This window comes from Muntiacus reevesi, chromosome 18 (genome assembly GCF_963930625.1).
Source record: "Muntiacus reevesi chromosome 18, mMunRee1.1, whole genome shotgun sequence".
Taxonomy (NCBI): Eukaryota; Metazoa; Chordata; class Mammalia; order Artiodactyla; family Cervidae; genus Muntiacus; species Muntiacus reevesi.
In genome coordinates, this window is record NC_089266.1 from 40,063,159 (window position 1) to 40,084,200 (window position 21,042).

A 21,042-nucleotide genomic window follows, 5' to 3' on the forward strand; every position below is an offset into this window, starting at 1 on the left:
CTGTCCCTGGGATTCTCCAGGCAAGAATACAGGAGTGGGTTGCCATTTCCTTCTCCAGTGCATGAAAGTGAAAAGTGAAAGTGAAGTCGCTCAGTCGTGTCCGACTCTTCGAGACCCCATGGACTGTAGCCTACCAGGTTCCTCTGTCCATGGGACTTCCCAGGCAAGAGTACTGGAGTGGGCTGCCACTGCCTTCTCCAACATACATACACATATCCACACAAACCAAAAGCTGCCTGAAACAGTACTTATTCTTACTACATGGGATGCATGCCAACATTTACTTTCTCATTCGTTTAAAAATGCTGGTTCACCCCACTTCGCTGATTGAGCAATCCACTACCAATCATGACGCGGAGTTAGAAAGGCAGGGCAGTAAGTCTACTATTCATGGCAGCGTCAAGTCTTGCCTCAGCTCTGGCCCCAGACCAGAGTCCTTATCGACCTGCCAAGCTGTTCCTCCCTTGAAGAAATAACTGTGAAGACCAACAGATTCTCAGTAAGATTGACCACCAACTCATTCCCCTGTGTTACAAAGCAGCGACACACCTCAGCAGTTACTCCTGGGGTAACAAATGGTAAGCCCCCTGGGATACCTGGTGACAACAGCTCACATCTCAGCAAGTACATAAATGCAGATCTTACAGTACTTTCTACTGATCTACATCTTCATTTCTTATTCCTCCTTGCTCTGATATCATCTGATGTCTCAGTCTGCAAAACACCCCGGGAAGAGAACTTTCCACGCACAATCACTCTGCATAATATCCAGACACATCTAATACGCACTTTCTTCAGAGGCAAAAACATCTTACATCTATGGTTACTTCTACCTTTTGAAAACATTGTATTATTCCCCTCCCAGTCCAATTCTCACAACGCCTCCAGCTTGGAGAAGAAACTAAGGCACATTCACAAAGGGCGGCAGTCTGTCTAATGCCTCAGAGCTATGGTGCTTCTGAGAATGACACAGACAGCCTTCCACCTCATTTCCTGCCAGAAGGCCTCAGGATGGTGCTAATAGTTCACTATTCCAGGGAGGAGGAAGGACTGGGACCAGGGATGACAAAGAGGCCTCAACGTGATTGATTGGTAGAGACTGCCCACAGCATCAGTTGGAGACAGAGGCTAAGATCCCACCTGGACAGAGTACTGTGATCCATTAGTAATGTCTGCACTGTCGTTAGGGGTGATGGCATGTTTGTCACCCCTAACCAGGTGGTGCTTCTCCTCCTACCTGTGATCCATCAGTAATGTCTGCACTGTCGTTAGGGGTGATGGCGTGTTTGTCACCCCTAACCAGGCGGTGCTTCTCCTCCTACCTTTCCCAGGGTAAGTAATGGAGAATTGGGACCAAGAGGCATGGGCCTCTTTTGGCAATGACCTTGGCTGCCAAGCCGTAGGCAGAGCAGTTCCACAGACCCTGGCCCTGGGAAGGACTGATCCACCTCTCTCTCCAATTCCAAACACAGTCTCAGAGCACAAAGACCCCAAAATACATACTTACCAGCAACAGAGCTTCCAGCTGGTTAATATAGATCTCTTCGCTGGCCAGGAACCCTGAGAGAACCAGCTTCCTCATCTCCAGGCCCTTCCCTGCTTCCACCTGTAAAAGCAGATCAGAATCTGAGCAGCCTGTTTTCTTGCTTTTCTCCCCTTCTTCTTTAACATTTTTGCAAGGGGACAAAAGCCAAATACTTATTATAGAAAATTTGGAAAACACAGAAATATAAAAGGAAAAAAAAATCATCCATACTCCTACTGCTCACAGCTTGCTTAATTTCTCTTCCATCCATTTTTTCCCCCATGCTGCCTTATCTGATACCCATCTACCCTTATATCTTCCTGCTTCCAGGAGCTCAAACCCACAACCGACAGAGGAGCCTAGCAGGCTACAGTTCATAGGATCACACAGTGTTGGACACGACTGGAGTAACTTAGCACAACATCCTTATAATGGCTTCCCTGGTGGCTAAGATGGTAAAGAATCTGTCTGCAATGTGGGAGACCTGAGTTCAACCCCTGGGTTGGGAAGATCCCCTAGAGAAGGGAATGGCTACCCACTCCAGTATTCTTGCCTGAAGAATTTCACAGACAGAGGAGCTTGGTGGGCTACAATCCATGGGGTTACAAAGAGTCAGACACAACTGAGCAACTTACATACTTTCACCCTTATAACAGTGAGCAAGGTAAAAAAAAAAAAAAAAGAACCTGAGCCCGTGTGTGGGAGCAATTTAATGGAGGAGGGGAAAGAGACAGTTAAGAGAAATCAGAGTCATGACTGAGATGGGCGTGGTCACCTGGAGGGCATAGCAGGGGCCAGAGAAGGTGCTTGGTGGAAGACATGTATGAACAGAGAGGAGGAATAGGGTCAGAGATGACCGGATGGAAGTGGCCATGGGACTCCCAGCCAAGCAGCCTTCTGGCTACACCTCTGACTGTATCTTCCTGCCCCCAGGAGCTCAATCCCACAATGGAAGGTGCTGGCTGTGGGCCCTCAACCTTAACCCTTATACCCACCCCGCCCCAAGCATCTCCTGACCCCAACAGGCCTCCTCCCTGCTCCAGAATTCTTTCTCCTCTATGGCAGAGATCATACCCCATTTAGCCTTGAATGGCCACCAACTAGCCAACGTTTCCCGTTATATCTACAGGATAGGTGGGTATGTGTTGAATGAATAAATAAATGAGTGAAGAATCTACTCAAATTCCTCAGTAATCATTTTTTGCAGTATTAAGTGCCACCAACAGTGCCTGGCGCAGAGAAAACGCTTGAACACGCTTCCTGAGTGAAAAGACATATAATTCTTGTCATCTAAGATCCCCAAGTCATTCCTAGCCTCTTCTCTCCCTCTCCTCTGCCACACTGAGTCCCCAATCCCTTCAAAGTGTTCTAGGTCATCTCTTACGAGGATTCCTTCCTCTATTCCACCCTCTTCGCTGCTGTAATTGAGGCCCACAGCAACCTACTCCCCACTGGATTCGGACTGCCTTCTGCTTCTCTCTCCTGCCTCCACTGCACTCAGAGTCAGATCAGTCTTCCCAGAACGCCAGCCTACACCTGATGCTTGTCAAAGACTTAATACTGCAAAAAGTGATTACTGGGGAATTCGAGTAGGTTCTTTGCTCGTTTATTTATTCAATCGATACACGCCCACCTATCCTGTAGATAAAGGGAAATGAGCATTCAATAGCCCATACTTTCATGTGGCTTATAAGCTAGTGGGAAAGAAACATGTTAAAAACCAAAGCCAAGGACTTCCCTGGTGGTACAGGGCGTTAAGAATCCGCCTGCCAATGCAGAGGACGGAGGTTCGATTCCTGGTCCGGGAAGATTCCACATGCCATGGAGCAACTCAGCCCACAGCCACTGAGCCTGTGTGCCCCAACTGCTGAAGCCCGCTTGACCTAGAGCCTGTGCTCTTCAACACAGAGAAGCCGCTGCAATGAGAAGCCCACATCACATCTAGAGAGTAGCCCCCGCTTACCACAACAAAAACCCAGCACAGCCAAAAATAAATAAAGCAAACAAACAGAAACAAAAGCCGAGTAAATATCAATATGACTATAAAGTATGATGGGGTCCAGCTTCTTCTTTCCTTAAACACTTGCAATGGCTCCCAGCACCTCTCCCCACCCTTCCGATCTCTCCAACAGCTGTCTGCCTTCCCAACAGGCCAGAGTGCTCCAGCCTCCAGACTTTGGTTCTAGCCGATCCTGCTGCCTATAATGCCTTCTCCCGTGTGAGCACTTCTCTCCTGAAGGCACAGCTTAAGGCCCTGGCCCTCCAGCTTCGGCTCCCAAGGAGGGAGTCCGCTGCCCCTGACACGTGCCTGATCTTGTTAGCTGCCCGGTGATTTTGCAGGGCCTCTGAAGCACCTGTATCTTGCTCCTCTGGACCCCGCCCCCTCCCCCACAAAGCCCAGCACCACGTGATGCTCCTGACATGTGGGCACCTGACACTTATTAAGCCTTGTACGTTCTTTCCATTCTCTCATTCAGCTTCATTGCCCTCTCAAATACCTCTCCGAAGTGGGTACTATATTTTTCCATGATACAAATGGAAACAAACAAATAAGACTTAAAAAGAGGGAGGGGACCAGTCCAGAATCACATAGCCAGAGAGTGGCAGAGCTGGGACTCCCTTCTTCTCCCAGGTCCTCGAACACCAAATTCAGGGCTCATCTCCTGCTCTGATGATTCCCTCACTCTTGTGTTCCTTTGTCAAGCTTCAGATGCTTACCTAGAATCTCAAACAGCTCCCTTTTTGGGCATTCAAGCACACACCCCTAGCATAAGCTGAAGCTATGCTAAGCTTCATATTTCTGAAGCTATCAGAAATCTCCTAGGTCCCATGAGAGCTGTTTCTTCCCTGCTGCCTGGCTGCCCAGCAAGTTCTCACAGGCCTCGCTACCCTTTCCCCAGGTGAGGAACTTAACCCTTGACCTGCTATCAGCAAACCAGTTAGCAATTTGGCCAGAGGCAGTCTCTCCCAGAGTCTCTGAAATAAAACCTGATCTTGCAATTGGACATCCTGCCAAAGATGTCCACCTCCTCTGCCACAAAACCTGCGACTATGTCACCTTAGTAGCAAAAGGGAATTTGCAAATGTGACTAAGGATTTTTAGGTGGGGAGGTTATCCTGGGATTATCAGATAAAGCCCAGGTAAGAGACCTTTTGGGGCTTCCCGGTGGCTCAGTGGTAAAGAACCTGCCTGCAAGGCAGGAGCCACAGGAGACACGAGTGTGATCCCTGGGTCGGGAAGATCCCCTGGAAGAGGGCATGGCAACCCATTCCAGTATTCTTGCCTGGAGAATCCCAAGGACAGAGGAGCCTGGTGGGTTACAGTCCACAGGGTCGCAGAGTTGGACATGACTGAAGCAACTTAGCAGAGCACAGCATGCATGCAAGAGACCTATGAGCAGGAAACAAGAGGGTCAGGGTCAGAGAAAAGGCGACTGGCTCACTGAAGGAGAGAGGGGGGATGCGGGCGGGGACAGGGAGAGGTTCAGTGAGAAACTGACAGATGTGGCACTACTGGCTTTGAGGATAAAGGATGGGACCATGAGCCAAGGAATGCTGGGGCCTCTAGAAGCTGGAAAAGGCAAGGGAACAGGTCATCCTCCCTAGAGCTTCCGGGAGAAATGCAGCACTCCTGACCCTTGAGACTTGCAAAAGAATAAATCTGTGTGGTTTTAAGCCACCAAATGTGTGGTAGTTGCTTTCGGCAGCATTAGGAGACCAAGTATGAGTGCCAAGGTTTAGGGAAAAACAATAGTTACTTATTGATAGCTTCATAAGTACCAGGCACAGTTCTAAGCGCTTTCCGAGGATTAACTCTCTGGAATCCTGCAGTCTGGATGGTGTTATTATTATCCCTCTGAGGCACAGAGAAAGGAAACTGCCAGCTGTCTAGAGCTGTGGGAATCGCAGGCGGGCAGCACCACCTCCGAGGAACGAGACTGGAGCTTGGAGCAAGGCCCGCAGGCCCTGGAGGTGGAGGTCAGACCCTGCTGCTTCTGCCTGACAAGTGGGAACTAGCCCTCTATGTTGGTGGCCAGCCCTTCCTTCCTGTATCCCATTCCCCTCCTGTTCCCTGCCAACTGGGGGATATGCCCAAGGGCTTGGCAAACACACTCTCAATAAGTCACCAGGGGGCATAGTGTGAGCTTAACTGTAGACCTGGCTGGACCAAGTCCAGGGTGAAGAGCTGGTGACTCATGGCTCCCACCAAGCCTTTACATTCCACCCCAGGCATGAGCACAGACCCTGGTGTCAGCCCCCATGACAGCCCAGTGCAGCAGGACCCCCTCCTCATAAGACTCCAAACTCGGAGTCCAATCTTGAAAGAATCCCCGCAAACGCAACAAGTAGTCACTCCCAAGCAGCCCCACTCTGGGCTGTATTCACTCTGATGTTTTGGCTGGTGAGGGGATGGAGGCAAGGGAAAAGGATGTGAAATTAACCATTTTACCAACAGCTAGCTAACCTGTTCTCAGTTAACACCCCAATCCTCTTCCATCTTCGCTTTCCTCAGACCCCACCTGTTCCTGGTTTGAAATTACCTGGAAATTCACAATTCCTTTTTCAGTCCTCATCCCATAAAACACCAGGGCTCAGGACTTCCCTGGTGGTCCAGTGGTTAAGACTGTGCTCCCATTGCAGGGTGCACGGGTTCAATCCCTGCTCAGGGAACTAACATCCCGCCTGCCGCACGGTGTGACCACAAAACAAACAAGCAAGCCAGCAGGACTCGGCATCCATTCACTCATTCCTCACTGTGTGCCCAGCACTGGAAAGACAGGGGAGAGGACAGTCTTGACCCCCAAAGAGCCCCCCAGAGGCACCTACATGCCCAGAATCATCAGGGGGAGTTCTCGAGAGTTCAGGGCCCCCACAGCCTGTGCCAGGCTGCCTGCCAGTCCTGCACATAGGGAAGCTGCCTTCTGGATGACACTGTCCCCACTTCCTCCCCAAGCAGAGCTTATGAAACTCAGCAGCCATGGTGGGCTCAATCACAGCCAGCATTTTACACAATCTGCTGGGCTGAAAGGCTGTCACAGCCTGAGACCCCAAATTCAAGAGGTCAAGTCACTCTGAAGGGGACAGGAGCTGCAAGTTAGGCTCAGCTGACTCCGGCCTGGTCTTCTACAGTCTGGGCTAAATAAAGCCTCCAAGGCTTTGGCTCCAGGCCAAATCAAGACACTCTCTCCAGAGCCTTAATCTCCTCCAAGACAGCAATGTGGGCTGAACAGGCAGGACTGCCTGCGACTCCTGAGTCTTGGGCCAAGTGGCTCTGCAGATAGCAGAACTCAGACCACTGGCCACAGCAGTCTGCAACGGGTAAGGAGGTGGTGGTGGGACTGTCTGGTCAGAGTCAATGCCACTGAGTCTAGGCGCTGTGTGCATGCCAAGCATCAGCCTCGGACCAGCTAGCCCCTCCCTGAGTTGAGTCGATGCAGGGAACTCAGCCATCCTCTCCTCTTCTCAGCCCTAGGCACCAGGAAGTTCTCTTTCAGTTAGTTCCCCAGCAGAATGGAGAGCAGAGGACAGGGGCCACAGCTGGGGGACTCTCCTGAAAGGTGGAGCTCCATATTCCAGGCTCCCTGCTGTCTGAAGCCACAGGCAGGCCCCACGGGGTCCAGCAGTGCTTCCATCCTTCAGTTGTTCACATCCCACATCTTTGCAGTTGTGTCACACTCACACACCACCAGCATGCTTACTTAATACTGTTCTTTACAACAACTGGCTTCTTAAAAGCACAGCCTTGGGCTCCCCTGGTGACTCAGAGATAAAGAGTCAGCCTGCCAGTGCAGGAGATACGGGTTCAAACCCTGGTCCGGAAAGATCCCACATGCTGCAGAGCACCTAAGCCCACTACACCACAACTATTGGGCCTGCCTCTAGAGCCTGGGAAGCACAGCCACTGGAGCCCATGTGCTCTAGAGCTTGGGTCCCCAACAAGAGAAGCCACCACAATGAAGAGCCCCTGCTCGCCGAAACTAGAGAAAAGCTTGTGCAGTAACAACGACTCAGCACAGACAAAAATGAATAAAATAAGTGAAATTAAAAAAAAAAAAAACCACAGCCTTATCCCAAGCATTATATTTGAAAGCACAGGAAAGATGTACAAGTCAAACCCGCACCAGCTGCGGTGGAAGCTCGGTATCTCAACCACTGGATCACCAATCAAGTTCCTATTTTTTTTCTAAGATACATTAAAATGTATGCCTAACTATTAAAGTGAAAAATCTATATCTAGGTGCTACCTAAAATCATCTCTCAAATCATCTCATCTGTGGCTCACACTTCGGGGGAAAACCTGAGTAGGGAACACAGGCATGGCCATCGCTACACATGGCTGGGGGGAGCAGAGATCTGGACAAGTGAAACAGAAACACAGGTGGTTGATAATCCATTAAAAATTGGCACAGAATTCACCTGAAGAGTTAATCTGCATTACAAAAGGATTTAAAAATTCCTGACAATTGAGTTCCTTTAAATAGCAGCTTTTACATAGCAAGGCCTCTATCAGCCCGAGGTACCTTTAAATAGAATCATATGCAAGATTTGCAGGACGAACACAACACCTTAGAGAGGGGAGGCGATGCTGCTCTCGGTATTCATGCGTTATTCTTAGTTTACAGACTATTAACTCTCCAAAGGGAGATGTTGGTTGAAACACATGGTAAGCTCCAGCTCCAAGCTCCATGGAGAAAACCATGGCCATCTTCATACCTGTCCCCTGGGCAGGATGAAGTATCTCAGAAACTACACTGAAAACAGGGTTGATTTGACCTGTATAACAGGACTGGTGTTAGGACACTCTCGAAGGTAAGTACTCCTGAAGTAAAGTAATAACAGAGAGAGAACGGCCCTGGACTCCTACCAGCTGCCAAGAAGAGTCTACCATGCAGGAGCGTGCCAAGCCCAGGACAGGAGCACACCCTCTGGAAAGAAGCCTTGACCTCACAGGTATACATGCCCATCTGCACCCATCCCTGACTCAATGAGAAGCGGTCTCTCCTAATCTGAATTCAGTGCCCTTTTATCAGAACCCTTCTCCTGGCTCTGCCTACTTTCTCATTATATTCCTATTATCTGGGCACTTGCCCCTTTGCTCTGAACTCTTTATGAGAGAGGACCAAGTCTTTGTCATCTCCTCTCCTCCCAGGCACTTTGACTAGAACAGAACCTGAGTGTTTGTTGAATGAATCAGCGAGCTTTCTGCCTGCCTTTCCCCTCTATAGATGGCCAAGCCTGGTTGTGGAGAAGGGCTTCCTAGATATGTTCAGGCTGAGACAGGGGGCCTGGAATTCCCCAACACTCAGGAAAGGGCCCTTGACCCTGGAGACAGATCCAGGAACAGTGTGGCGGCAGGGCAGTGGGGAGGACTCAGCCAGGCACTCACAGGGCTCCAGGAGGAATAGCATATATAGGTGTGATGTGTACCTAAGCCCCCATGGCATCCACACACTTCCTCCTTACAAAGCCAGGGACATCGGGCATCACTCATCCCACCAATCCACTGGACACCAGCCACACACCAGGCCCTGTGCAGTGCCCACCGTGAATACAAGAGGGCTCTGCCCTCAAGGAGAACAGAATCAAGGAGGCAGAGTCTAGAATTCCAAACAGAATGAAATATGGGCTAGGCTGGCATAAACCAGGGAGGAGGCCCATAAGGCAGCACAGGAGTGGGGCCCCATCTGTGCTGGGGAGGGCATCTCAGGGGAGGACCATTAGGAACCCCCATAGGTCCCATCCCACACGCCACTAAACTCCCAGCAGGTGCTCTTGGTTCATAAGCAGACTTTTCCCCATCCTGCTCCTGGGACGGCTGGTCAGACCCCAGGGGCCAGGTCTCAGGGGCCCAACGAGAGACATGACTTACTCCAGCGTGCCAGGCTGGCACCAGATGAGCAGCCCAGGGGTGGGGCATCAGCCGCTGCCAGCCTCCCATTATAGCTCCTCTCTGCCCCACGCCCAGGCCTACAGCTACTGCTCCACCCCTTCCACACATCAGCCCTCTACCGAGGGCCTGCAGTCTATTTTTACCTCCATTAGCTCCTCCTCGGAGCCACACTGTAGCCCGGATGGGGCAGGGCTCTGATGCCCATCTTACAGGAGGGACAAAGGGGCCCAGGGAGGCTCAGTGACAGTTGCCTCCTGCGCACAGCAAGGCTCTGGGCACCACGCCCTCTGGGGTGAGGTGCTGCCAGGGCGGATGGGCCGGGGCCCACAGACAGGCGCCCTCTGTTAGGTAGCCTGGCTTGCAGCCTGAGAACTCCCTGCCGTAAGTTCTCACTGGCCCTCCCTTCAAGCCGCAGAGCAGGGAGGAGGTGAGCCAAACACTGAGGTCAGAGCTCTTAGAAGCGGGCCTAGGTGAAGGAAAGGAAGAATATAGCGTGGCGTGCAGCACTGGTGTGCTTTCAAGGGGGAGCCCAGCCCCTGGGGCGCAGGTGAAGAGAAGGAAGGGGGACTGAGGCAGTCCCGCCCCTCCCACTCTACCATCAAGGCAACTCCTCCAACGAGACAAGGGCACCGCGGCAGAGAATGCCCATAGCCCAGCATCGGCGGACTGTTATGCTTCCTGCTAGTGCCCACCTTGGGTAAAGTGCCTTATCCACCCAGCTCCGGCCTCCAAGCTGGCTGTTACCTCCCCCTTTCGGCTCATCAACTCTCTTCCTTCAAGGAAGCCCAGTGACCCCTGGTTCTGGATCCCTCCAAACACCCCGAGCCCTGGCTCAGATGCTCCAAGTCTCCTAGCTGGGAAGAGCGAGGGTCCCCTTGGCCTGAACTTCCCAAGTGCACTTATCCCCCTGCTGCCATGGAAACAAGGAATTATAGCTTTCTGGTTTCAGGTCAGCCGGCTCTTGGGGGGCTTGGGTGGGCAGCAGGCTCACACCCCTGGCGTGCCCCCCAGGTGACTCATGTCACTGCCAGAGAAAAAGCCACCGCCGCCCCCCACCCCGCGAGCTGGTCTGGGGAAAGCCAGCAGCCACTCCCCTCCGAGGACAACTGGTCCAAGGAGAGGAGGCGGGCACTGCACCTCTTCCCCGGGAACAACTGCCCAGAGCACAGCCCCTCGCATCCCCTGGCGGGCGGGCGGCCGGGCGCCGGCCCCCTCTCCGGTTGGGGTGCTCCAGTTCAGCCACGAGGCTGGTGCGCAAACCAGCCATTTCTGCAGTCAGAGCCGCGAGCCCTGCCCCCTCCCCCGACAAGCATCCAGGGCGTGTCACGTTCCCACCTTCACAGTCACCAAGAAGGGGGACCCTGAGCTGGGGCTGGTCGGGGTTCCCAGCTCGCACTCCTCCAGCAGAAACACATCTTCATCCTCCAGGACCTTGTCCAAAAAGCCTATCGCCTCCTCTTCCTCTTCCATGGCAGCCGGAGCCGCGGAGGGCAAACAGGAAGCGGGGTCCCGGCGGCAGCAACGGCAGCAGCCGTGGCCGCCGGCGCCCGGGAGGGAGCGGGGCGGGCCGGCGGGGACGGGAAAAGCGCGCGGGGCAGGCCTACACCAGCACGCGGGCCTCCCCGGAGTCCGTCCTGGCGCTCGGCCACCGGCTGCCGATGAAAGGGTCCATTATGAACCTTCTCGGGCCGCCGGCTCCCGGCCCTCCCGGAGAAAGGGGAAGCGGGGCGGCCCCGCGGGTCCTGGTCGCCTCTCGCAGGGAGCTCCAGCCGCTGCCGCCGCGATCCCGGGGCCCGCGCGCCCCTGCCCGCCGTGCGCGCCGGCTCTCCGGGCAGGCGGGGCCCCGCTCCCCGCGCCGCTCCCAGCCCGGCCCGGGCGCCCAGCCGCCGCCGCCGGCCGCTGGGATCCCGCCCTCCTGGACGCCGAGGCTCGCGTTCGCTCTCAAGACACAGGAAATACACGACTCGACGGGCGAGGTGGAGCCGTTCCACTCTCTGCGGTCGCCGGGCCAGCCGGCCGGCGGGAGGCTCCGGGAGCGCGGAGGAGGGGCGACGAGGCCGCAGCCGGGCCGGGCGCTGGGGGGAGGTCCGCTTCCCAGAGACAGGCTTTTATTTACAGCCCCTCACCGGCCCCGCGGGCTGGGCGGGCCGGCGGGCGGGGGCGGAGCGGAGGAGCAGCTGCCCGCAGAGCCTCGCGGGCCCCCGGGCCAACCTCGGTGTCACCTTGGGATGCCGACCAGCCCCTTGTTACTTCCGCCCCAGGCTCCGACACCTTTAGGCCTGGTGAGAAACCATAGTTTCCATCGCCACCGTGGTTGGGGGAAGAAGGCTTTGTGCAAAGGAGGCCTGACCTGCTTTCTCGAGGCAGCACAAGTGCCAGCCAGGGGTTGCAGCGGGGGCCTCCTGGGGCCGCCAGGGGTACCATACCTCCTTACAGATGCTGCTGAGATTAGCAGCACCACACCTCTTTGCGGCTCTTCTCCTTCAAGAAGGGCCTCTGGGCCTAGTAGAACCAGCCCCGCAGGGAAGGGTACACTGAAGCCAGGACCACGAGCATCGCCAGCCCTGCCCATCCCAGCCTGCTTCCCCTGGCTTCCATGCTTCCCGAAGCTAAATCCACCTGCACATCCCCCGGTCCCCCTGGCCCCATCCAGAGATGTATCAATACATCCACCTACTCTTGCCAGGAAGGAGTTTCAGGGCGGCAGCTGGGAAAATCTCTTTCACAACACAACATCTAGGATAAAGGTTGCAAACTCCAGGCTCCAGGAGGGTGAGGGTAAGATAGGTTAGTGAAGTGAGCCAGGTAGGGACCAGGTGAATTCAAGAAAGTGTCACTCAGCTCCAGCTGCTGGCTGCCAGGGGCAGTGCAGGCTCAAGGTTGCCCCTCCCCCCCACCCCCGTCTTGGATTGTTCCAGAGAAGCCAGAATCTGGATTCTTAAGTGAGAGTTCTCAATTTAAAAATGATGGCAGAGGGACTTCCCTGACAGTCCAGTGGTTAAGACTTCCCCTTCCAATGCAGAGGGTGCGGGTTCCCTGGCCTGGGAGCTAAGATCCCACATGCCTCCGGGCCAAAAAACCAAAATACGAAACAGGAGCAATATTGTAATAAACTCAACAAAGACTTTAAAAATGGTCCACATCAAAACAATAAAAATAAAAAATAAATGATGGCAGGTAAATTATATTTAAGAAACAAAACAAGGTGCAGTCTAAATGAAACATCTGTGCACTGAATCAGGCTTACAGACAAGACTGCTGCCTTCTTGCAACTGGTTGTTTCTTTGAGGGAAGTTTGGGAGTGTGTGTGCCTGTGTGTGTGTGCGCGCCCGCCACAGATGGGGGTGGGGAGAGGGTGTTGGAGGATGGTCCTGGAGTTATCACCTCTGTCCCATTTCCTCCTGGTATCTTGGAACCAAATTCAGCTTCATACATGATCAGTCTACCACTTTGTAAACCTGTATAATAAATGCCACCAACCAGGCAGGTCAAGTGAACACTCTGGATTCTGAGTAACGAGCCCTGAAGCTCCAACTCCACTCAAGCACCCCCCACCTGCCCCCACTGCCAATCTCCCACCAGCCCCCAAGCTATGTCTCTGGTCGGGGATTTCCTCAAAATCTTCCTGGTGCTTCTAGCTCACAAGTGACTCAGTACACAGTTGCCAGGACCAGCCAGTGGTTCTTAACGATGAAGTGTCTGAGTTGTCCCTAACGCCGTGTGTCTACCAGGACCTCCTTATGCGATGGTGCATCCCCGTCTGGTGGCAGGTGTATGGCCATAGGGGGAAGAGTCCAGCTCTTTGGGACTCATTTGGAAATGCATTCCAAAGTGGGGGTCAACCATGCACCACCGTGGGCCCACCTGGGGTCATCACCTCTCCTTCCGACTGAGTATCTCAGCCAAGAATAGGGCCCTCAATTGAGCCTCCAGGCTGGGTGGAGGGGTTGAGGAAAAGGGAGCAGGGAAAAGGAGAGGAGTGGACGTGGTTTCTCATCCCAACTTCCCCCAAAATCTTTGAAAGTTCCCATCTCTAGGTGGGGCTCCTGCCATTCTATTACAGCTGAAAACCTGTCTTCGCCAGTAAAAGATCTCTCCCTGTCACTATAGCTGAAATACAGACCAAGGCACTTGGTGTAAGTTCTCTGGGGCCTCAGGGCTGACGGGGCTCCACACGGGCACACCCCACCCGACACCCGGCCTCCCCATCAGTCCCCGTCCCTGCCCTGGCTGGGTTATATATAGCCGGGGCACATCAGAAGGGCCACAATTCCTCATCTGGTTTGAGCGGGTGAGGCTGTTCTCAGGGCTTGGGAACAACCAGGACTGGCATTCCCCAGGGCACAAGTGTGCCAGCCCAGGGCTCTGTGCCAGCCTCCCACCCTGCAGGCTCCGAGTGCATGGCATATGGGGGCTGCCCTCACTGGTCAGACAAGCAGGTGGCATGGGAGAAGGGCTTAACAGCCTGAGGGCCCCCCCCCCGTCTGCCTTCCCCCACCCAAAGGAACATGAGGGGTCCTGAGGGGTCTCCTAGAAGTATCCCCCTCTCTGTTTCCCCAGGCCCCTCCCCAGCAGGGCAGGGTCGACACCATTTCTTCCAAACCCTCAAACTTCTCAGAAGCTGCCCCCTGAACATCCAAACATCTCTACTCCACCGGTCCCGGGGTTGGCTGGAAATTCCAGTGAGTAACTCCATCTCCTTCCATCTCCCCCAGGCACACAGACTCCACTCAGAGGCCCTCAGTCCTGCCCCTGGAGGGAATGACTCACAAGTCCCAGGGGGTGTCTCCTCCCTTTCCCCTGCCCATGCCCTGAGCCAGCCCTGGACCGGGCTTCCTCCCTCTGTCCTCTGCAGCTCTGCCTGCTCCGCCTAGCTCCCGATCCTCCTCTCCAGAGAAGCCGCCTGCTCCAAAGGCCTCGCAGCTGCTGTATTCCCAAGTCACAGGCTCCCTTCTCTACTCCTTGGCCTCTGCAGTCTGGGCACTCTTAAACCCCTCAGCTCCCATGGCCGTGTCGATGCTGCCTCTGACCACTCTGGTTTAGGCTGGCCCTTCTCTCTCCTGCCCCCTAGAAGATGGAGTCACCCAGTTGGACCCAGGCCTCTGCACTCTGCCCTCTACCCTTGGGGAACTCATCCCCCGTCACTGGTGGCCTGTCCCCATCTGCAGCCCCAGTGTCCTGCTCTGCTCCCAGTGTGACGTCCGAGCTGTCTGCTGGTTCTTCTCACTTGGAAGTCCCACTGGTAGCCCCTCAAACTCCACCTCTCCAGACCAAACGACCCTTCTCCCTCTCTCAACCAGCTTCCCCTTCTGGCTTCTCCACTTCTGTTGGCGGGGTCACCATCTTGTGACTGTTCCTTCCCTCAGGCCCCACATCCTTTTTACCAAGTCACTTAGTGCTTCCTTCTTTTCCAAAGCCACCGCCCCAACCAGGGTTTGCAGCATCTCACACGACACAACCACAACAATATCCCTCTTTGACTCCTGATCTTGTCTGTCCATCTGACGGTTCATTCATACCCAGAGAAGGCCTGGCATTACAAATACACAAACCTGGGGGACACAGTCCTTGCTATTAGAATGCTCTCAACTCAAACTTTCCTGGTGGTCCAGTGGTTAAGACCCCAAGCTCCCACTGCAGGGGCCAGGGCTGAACCTCCCTGGTTGGGGAGTATTCCATGCATGCCTCGTGGCAAAAAAAAAAACTCAACTCAAAGAGGGTGACGGGCCTACAAACAGATGAGGCAGTATTCTCACTGGTCAACACAGTGGGAACAGAGGACAAAGGTACTAATCCTGCCTGAGAGGAAAAGCTTCACAGGAGAGTGGTTTCTGAGCAGCATCTTGAAAAGGGGAAGGGCTTCAAGGCAATGGGAGGAAAATGTTTTGGAAGGAAGCCCAGGAAACACAGCAGGAGGACAGAAGAGAGAAGGGGCAGGTGATGAACATGGAGGGGTGGGCGGGAAGCACTCCGTGGAGGGCGAGGGGCGTGGGCTCCCCCATGGGCAAGGGGCACGGACTAAGATTTCGGACACCCACCAAGCCTACACTTTCCCAAGCCACCAACAGTTTACTCTCCCCAAACCCAGCAGCCTTCTCTCACACTCCTCTCCATCCCCTCATTCCCTTACCCCCTCCATCAACAAGTATCTATTGCCTGCCAGGCGCTGGGGTAGCACTCACAATGCAGCCACCAGCAAGAGGATTTGTCTACCTCCATGGAGCTGACTGTCTCAGGGACAGACCGGCCACCACTCGCCAAGGTAGGGCCAGGGGAAGGGTGCAGTCTCAGAACTATGGGGCTGAGGTACAACCCCTTCAGAAAGAATAACTCGGAAATATCTATTGTGATTTAAAATGTTCACACCCTCTGAGTCAGCACCTCCACTTTATGGAATTTTTCTGCAAAAACATTTCTACAAGGGCTCAAAGATCTCTGCACAAAGATGTTCACTGCAATGATGGTTAAACTAGTGAAAGACTGGAAACAGTCCAAATGTCCATTTGATGGGGACTGGCCAAGTGAATTATTGTACATCCGTTAAAAGAAACACTACATACAGTTGTGAAGGAGAATGAGGTAGGTCTTTAATTACTGATACGCAAGACGTCCAAGACTTATTAAGTAAAATAACCAGAGAAAATTGCGTAAAGTATCAATAGCATGATCCCACTTTTTTTTTTTTCCCACTTTTTAAAATATATATATATACACACACACATATACACATATTGGAGAAAGAAATGGCAGCCTACTCCAGTATTCTTCCCTGGAAAATCCCATGGACAGAGGAGCCTGGTGGACTACAGTCCATGGGGTTGCAGAGTTGGACATGACTTAGGGACTAAACAACAATAATATATACATATACACATATATATAGAAAGTGTTTATATATATAAATATGTATAATACATATATAATGTACTTATATATAAATATATAATGTATAAGTAAATACATACATATTATATAATGTATTTATAAATATACATTAAAATGTATTTTATGTATATAATATCTCACTTGGAAAAATAAGGAAAAATATACAGCCATCTCTTAACAGATATTCTCTCTGTAAAAGGAGACTCAAGGAGACTTTCACTTTCCATATGATACATTTCTATAAAATTAGAATTTTCAGTGATATAATCAAAAAATAAAGAAGTTAAAAAAAAGAAGTGTGTTACGTGCTACAATTGGGAAAGTAGACCGAGCTCTGGGGGCACAAGACACGCACATATGATGCAGCAAAGGGGAGTCACTCACAGGAAGTTCTCCAGAGAAGGTGACCTTAAAACTCCTACCTGGGACTTCCCTGGTGGTTCAGTGGTTAGGACACCACACTTCCACTGCAGCGGGGGCGATAGGATCCCCGGTTGGGGAACTAAGATCCAGCATGCCACAAGGCACAGCCAAAAGATAAAACAAAAACAAAACTCCTACCTGAAAATGAACAGTGACTAGCCATGCCAGTGGGGACTCGCAGACAGGCAGGACAGGAGAGGCACAATGAAATGAGTTCAGTCTGGGTGGCAAGTCTTCATTCAATCAACCAGTACTTACTGGGCATCTCTGATGTGCCAGGCACAGTTCTAGGTACTAGGGTTTGCAATGAGCACACATTTCAGTACAAAACTGACAAAGCCCCATGGTGGAGCTCATGTTCTAGCTGGAGGGCTGGTGATGAGGTTGCAGAGGTGGGCAGCAGTCAAGTGGTCAGGTTAGGCATGGCCTTGACAGCACTGCTAGGGGCAGGCATGGAAAAATCTGACTGGGAGGGACCGGACAGTGTTTCAACGTGTCCCTCCCGCTGACATCAGATTACTCTTTCTAACACATTGCTCACTCTGTGCCCAGCAGGAAGCCACCAAGTCAGCCCAAACAAGGACAGTGGGGCCCTTGCTGATGACTCAACTGATCACGTTGTTGACAACAACCACCTTTGCTGTTTGCTGTCCCCGAAAGGGCTAGGCACAACCTCGCCTCCAGGCCTTTTCCTGGCTTGGAGCCCCATCTCCCTCTTCTATGCTTATTCCTGGCCCTTCCTACTTCCTTGGCAGGAACTCAAGCCCCATCCCTTTGTTTTCCAGAGCTCATCAGACCCTGGGCCAATGAGAACTGACCCCGGGGGCCAGTGCCATGGGCAGACACAGGGTCTGCATCCACCACCGATAGAATCAGGTTCATCATCTTCTTGATAATCAGCCTCCTCCCTCTGACTTCCCTTTTTCTGCTATAGCAGAAGTCACTACAAACATCACATAAGTTCAATCACATGAAGCAAATGTTGGATATAAGCCAGTACACGACACTGTTTATAAAAACAAAATAAAAAAAAACTTCTCCTGGATTTTAGACTGGAATCCTTGTTCTGCCTCTTACCAGTTGTGTGACCCTGGGCAAGTCATTCAAACTCTGTAGGCCTCGGTTTCCTCATCTGTAAAATGGGGATAATTCTAACACCAACTCTAGGTTTGCTGAGGGTTTCCCAGGTGGCACCAGTGGTAAAGAACCCATCTGCCAATGGAGGAGACATAAGAGATGCAGTTTCGATCCCTGGGTCAGGAGGGTCCCCTGGAGGAGGCATGGCAACCCACTCTAGTATTCCTGCTTGGAATATCCCATGGACAGAGGAGCCTGGTGGGCTACAGTCCATGGGGTCACACAGAGTTGGACACGACTGAGCGACTTGCATATTGCATAGCATATATGCTAGGTTTGCTGGGAGGACTAGTACACGTGGGGCAGTGTCTGGCACATGTCGAGTCCTTGGCAGGCACCAGCTATTCTCCCCTTCTTTGGCAGGGGTGGTGGGGTGTGGAGAGTGCAGGAAAGTGGAGCCCTAGCCCAATCCCAGCCTCACCTCCCACCTCTTCCAGTGAACCCAGTGCTCCGGCCCCACCAGACCATTCCCCTCTTCTCACACCTCCAGAGGCCTTCCCACATTTCAGAACTTAAACAGCCCCCTTTATCTAGAATGTCCTTCCTGACCAGTGCCTGGGCGGAACACTCAGAATACTTTCTGAGGCTGCCTCCTGCATGCTGCCTTCCTTGATTCCCCCGCCTGAGGCCACAGAACACTACCTAATTTCTGAGGCTGCCTCCTCCATGCTGCCTTCCTTGATTCCCCCACCTGAGGCCACATAACATTACCTACTTTCTGAGGCTGCCTCCTCCATGCTGCCTTCCTTGATTCCCCCACCTGAGGCCACATGGCTTCTTCCTTGAGATGCTGTATTAATACATCTCTCAAGCCTTGAAATTGAGGAATTGTGTGCATGTATGTGCATATCTGCGTGTGTATGGGGGGGCGGGGGGAGGTAAGGGCAATTCCTGTTTATCCCACAGCACCCAAAACAAGATCTTATAAAAGGTGCGCCCTGGCAGTTTAGTGGTTAGGACTCTGGGCTTTCACTGCCATGGCTTGGGTTCAAAACCTGGTCGGGGAACTGAGATCCTGCAAGCTGCAAGGTGCAGCCAAAAAAAAAAAGGTAGGTGCTCAGAAAACACATAGTGAATAGAACTGACCTCAGGAGTTTTACAGGGCAAGACAAAGGGTCTCCCAAGAAGATAAATCAAGAGGTTCAGGTTGGGTGGACGGTACCTGAGGAAACTGGTCATCCACCGTGACACCCTCCAGCGGGGCCTCTGTCTCCCAGGCATGCCAGGGAGGGTGCTGAGCCACCTCTGCTAGGACTAGAGTGGGGGTGGGGGGCCCTAGGACAGCCAGAGCTGGGGACCCATGGAACCGAGTTCATATCCCGGGAGAGGTTCAAAGACAACGATCACCTCAGGAGCTGTCCTCCTTGGGATGCAGACTGTGTTCTCACAGTTGCTGCGCCTCTTGGTCCTCTCAGCAGCCCTTCCAGACAGGAGGTATTTATCCTTATTTACATCTGTGGGGACTAGGACTCTACAGGCTGTTTCAAGATACAGAGCCAGGAAGTACACTACGGCTTGTCCTGGACAGCTGGCAGAGAACCACGGAGAGGAGCAAGCCCCACTCATCAGCTCTGGGACCTCAGCTGGATTGTGTCACCTCTCTGTGCCTCAGTTTTCACATCCGGAAAACGGGGCAGTCACAGTGCCAACCTCCTAACGGACGGTGAGGACTAAATGAGGCAGTATTTATAAAGTGCAACAACACGGCCCAGCCTTCTGGAATGGCTATGCAAGTGTTTCTCTTCTTTCTGTCACACAGGCGGGAGGGTGGGAGGAATCTGTGTGGCCTTCCAGACAGAAGCAACCAGCTCATAACCCTGTGGGAGGAAAGTCCACAGGAGCGGTGGTCCCCTACCTTTTTGGTACCAGGGACCAGTTTCATGGAAGATAACTTTTCCATGGACCCAGGTGGGGGGAGGTGGTTTGGGGATAATTCAGATACTTTACATTTATTATGTCCTTTATTCCAATTATTATTACACTAGCTCCACCACAGGTCATCAGGTTATTAGATCCTGGAGGTTGGGGACCCCTGCACGAGAGCATCATCAGAGCATCATGGTGGAAAGAAAGCGCCAGCACCCACTAGTGGAGGAACCAGGTGCATGCGTGCATGATGTGTTAGGTCACTCAACTGTCTGACTGTGACCCCATGGACTATAGCCCGCCAGGCTCCTCTGTCCATGGGATTTTCCAGGCAAGAATCCTGGAGTGGGTTGCCATTTCCTTCTCCAGGGAATCTGCCCGACCCAGGGATCGAACCCGCATCTCCTGGTGGATTCTTTACCACTAGTGCCCCCTGGGAAGCCGGGGGAACCAGGTGATGATGATGGAAGAGAGAGTCCGTGGGTAAGATCCAGCCTGCTGCAGGGATGTTCCCTGTCCTTCTGTGCCCTGGCAGAGCCCAGAGCCCGGAGGCCATCCAGCCTCTGCCCCCTGGCAGCTCAACTATGTGGCCAAACGTCTCAAAGTGAAGGCATTCTTGAGGCAATTTCACATCTGTTGGCCTCCCTGCCCCACCCCCAAAGACTCCAGAGCTTCAAGGGCAGAGGATGGGTCTGGCTGGGCTCACTCTCCTGCCCACCGTCCTGGGATCTGCAGGAGGTGAGCCGACCCTCACCGAATACAGGCTGCTTTGGAAGTAGCCTTACTAGCGAGTGTGAAGCACGTTAATGGACCACGATCTCAGCACACTGGCAGGGAGAGGGAGGCCCCAGACAGGCCGTGAGCGCTACAGGGCTGCTCCAGGTTGGCCAGGTGTGGCAGACCAGGGAAGCCCAAGTCCCGTCCAGGTGTGGGGGGCGGGGGGCGGCGATGAGCCAGAGAGCCCAGGAAGGCCAGCTGTGGAGGGGCTGAGGGTCACAGCCAAGGCACTGTGTCTCCCCACTTCCTATTTACATCCTCCTTGACTTGCATAAGCCAAGCAACTGCCTGAGCCATAGATCCCTCATCTATAAAATGGGGGCTCCTCCAGAAGCTGGAGGGCTGGGTGGCAATGCAGCCAGGCACCCGGCACTTGGCAGGGCCAGGCAGGCTCCTTCTCTTTGTAGCGGGGACCAAAGATCCAGAAAGGAGCCGTGAGGAGCAAGGCTGCTGAGGCAGGAGGTTGGTAACTTGAAGAGCGATGCCTGGTTTTATCTGCAGCTGGAAACCCCTGAGACATGTAAAGATCAGGGGCAGC

General features: G+C 53.1%; 1 protein-coding gene across 3 annotated transcripts in view; it reads right to left on the bottom strand.

The window, feature by feature from the left end:
* Nucleotides 1-21,042, bottom strand: part of ABR (ABR activator of RhoGEF and GTPase) — a 186,652-nt gene that overhangs the window by 72,067 nt on the left and 93,543 nt on the right. For 2 of the 3 annotated variants that reach the window (XM_065910848.1, XM_065910849.1), the window contains exon 3: nucleotides 1,508-1,606. In XM_065910848.1, the coding sequence (XP_065766920.1) occupies nucleotides 1,508-1,606 (99 nt within the window). Of the gene's footprint in view, nucleotides 1-1,507; nucleotides 1,607-10,751; nucleotides 11,472-21,042 lie in introns of those variants that run through there. The other variant, XM_065910850.1, reaches the window with a different exon arrangement.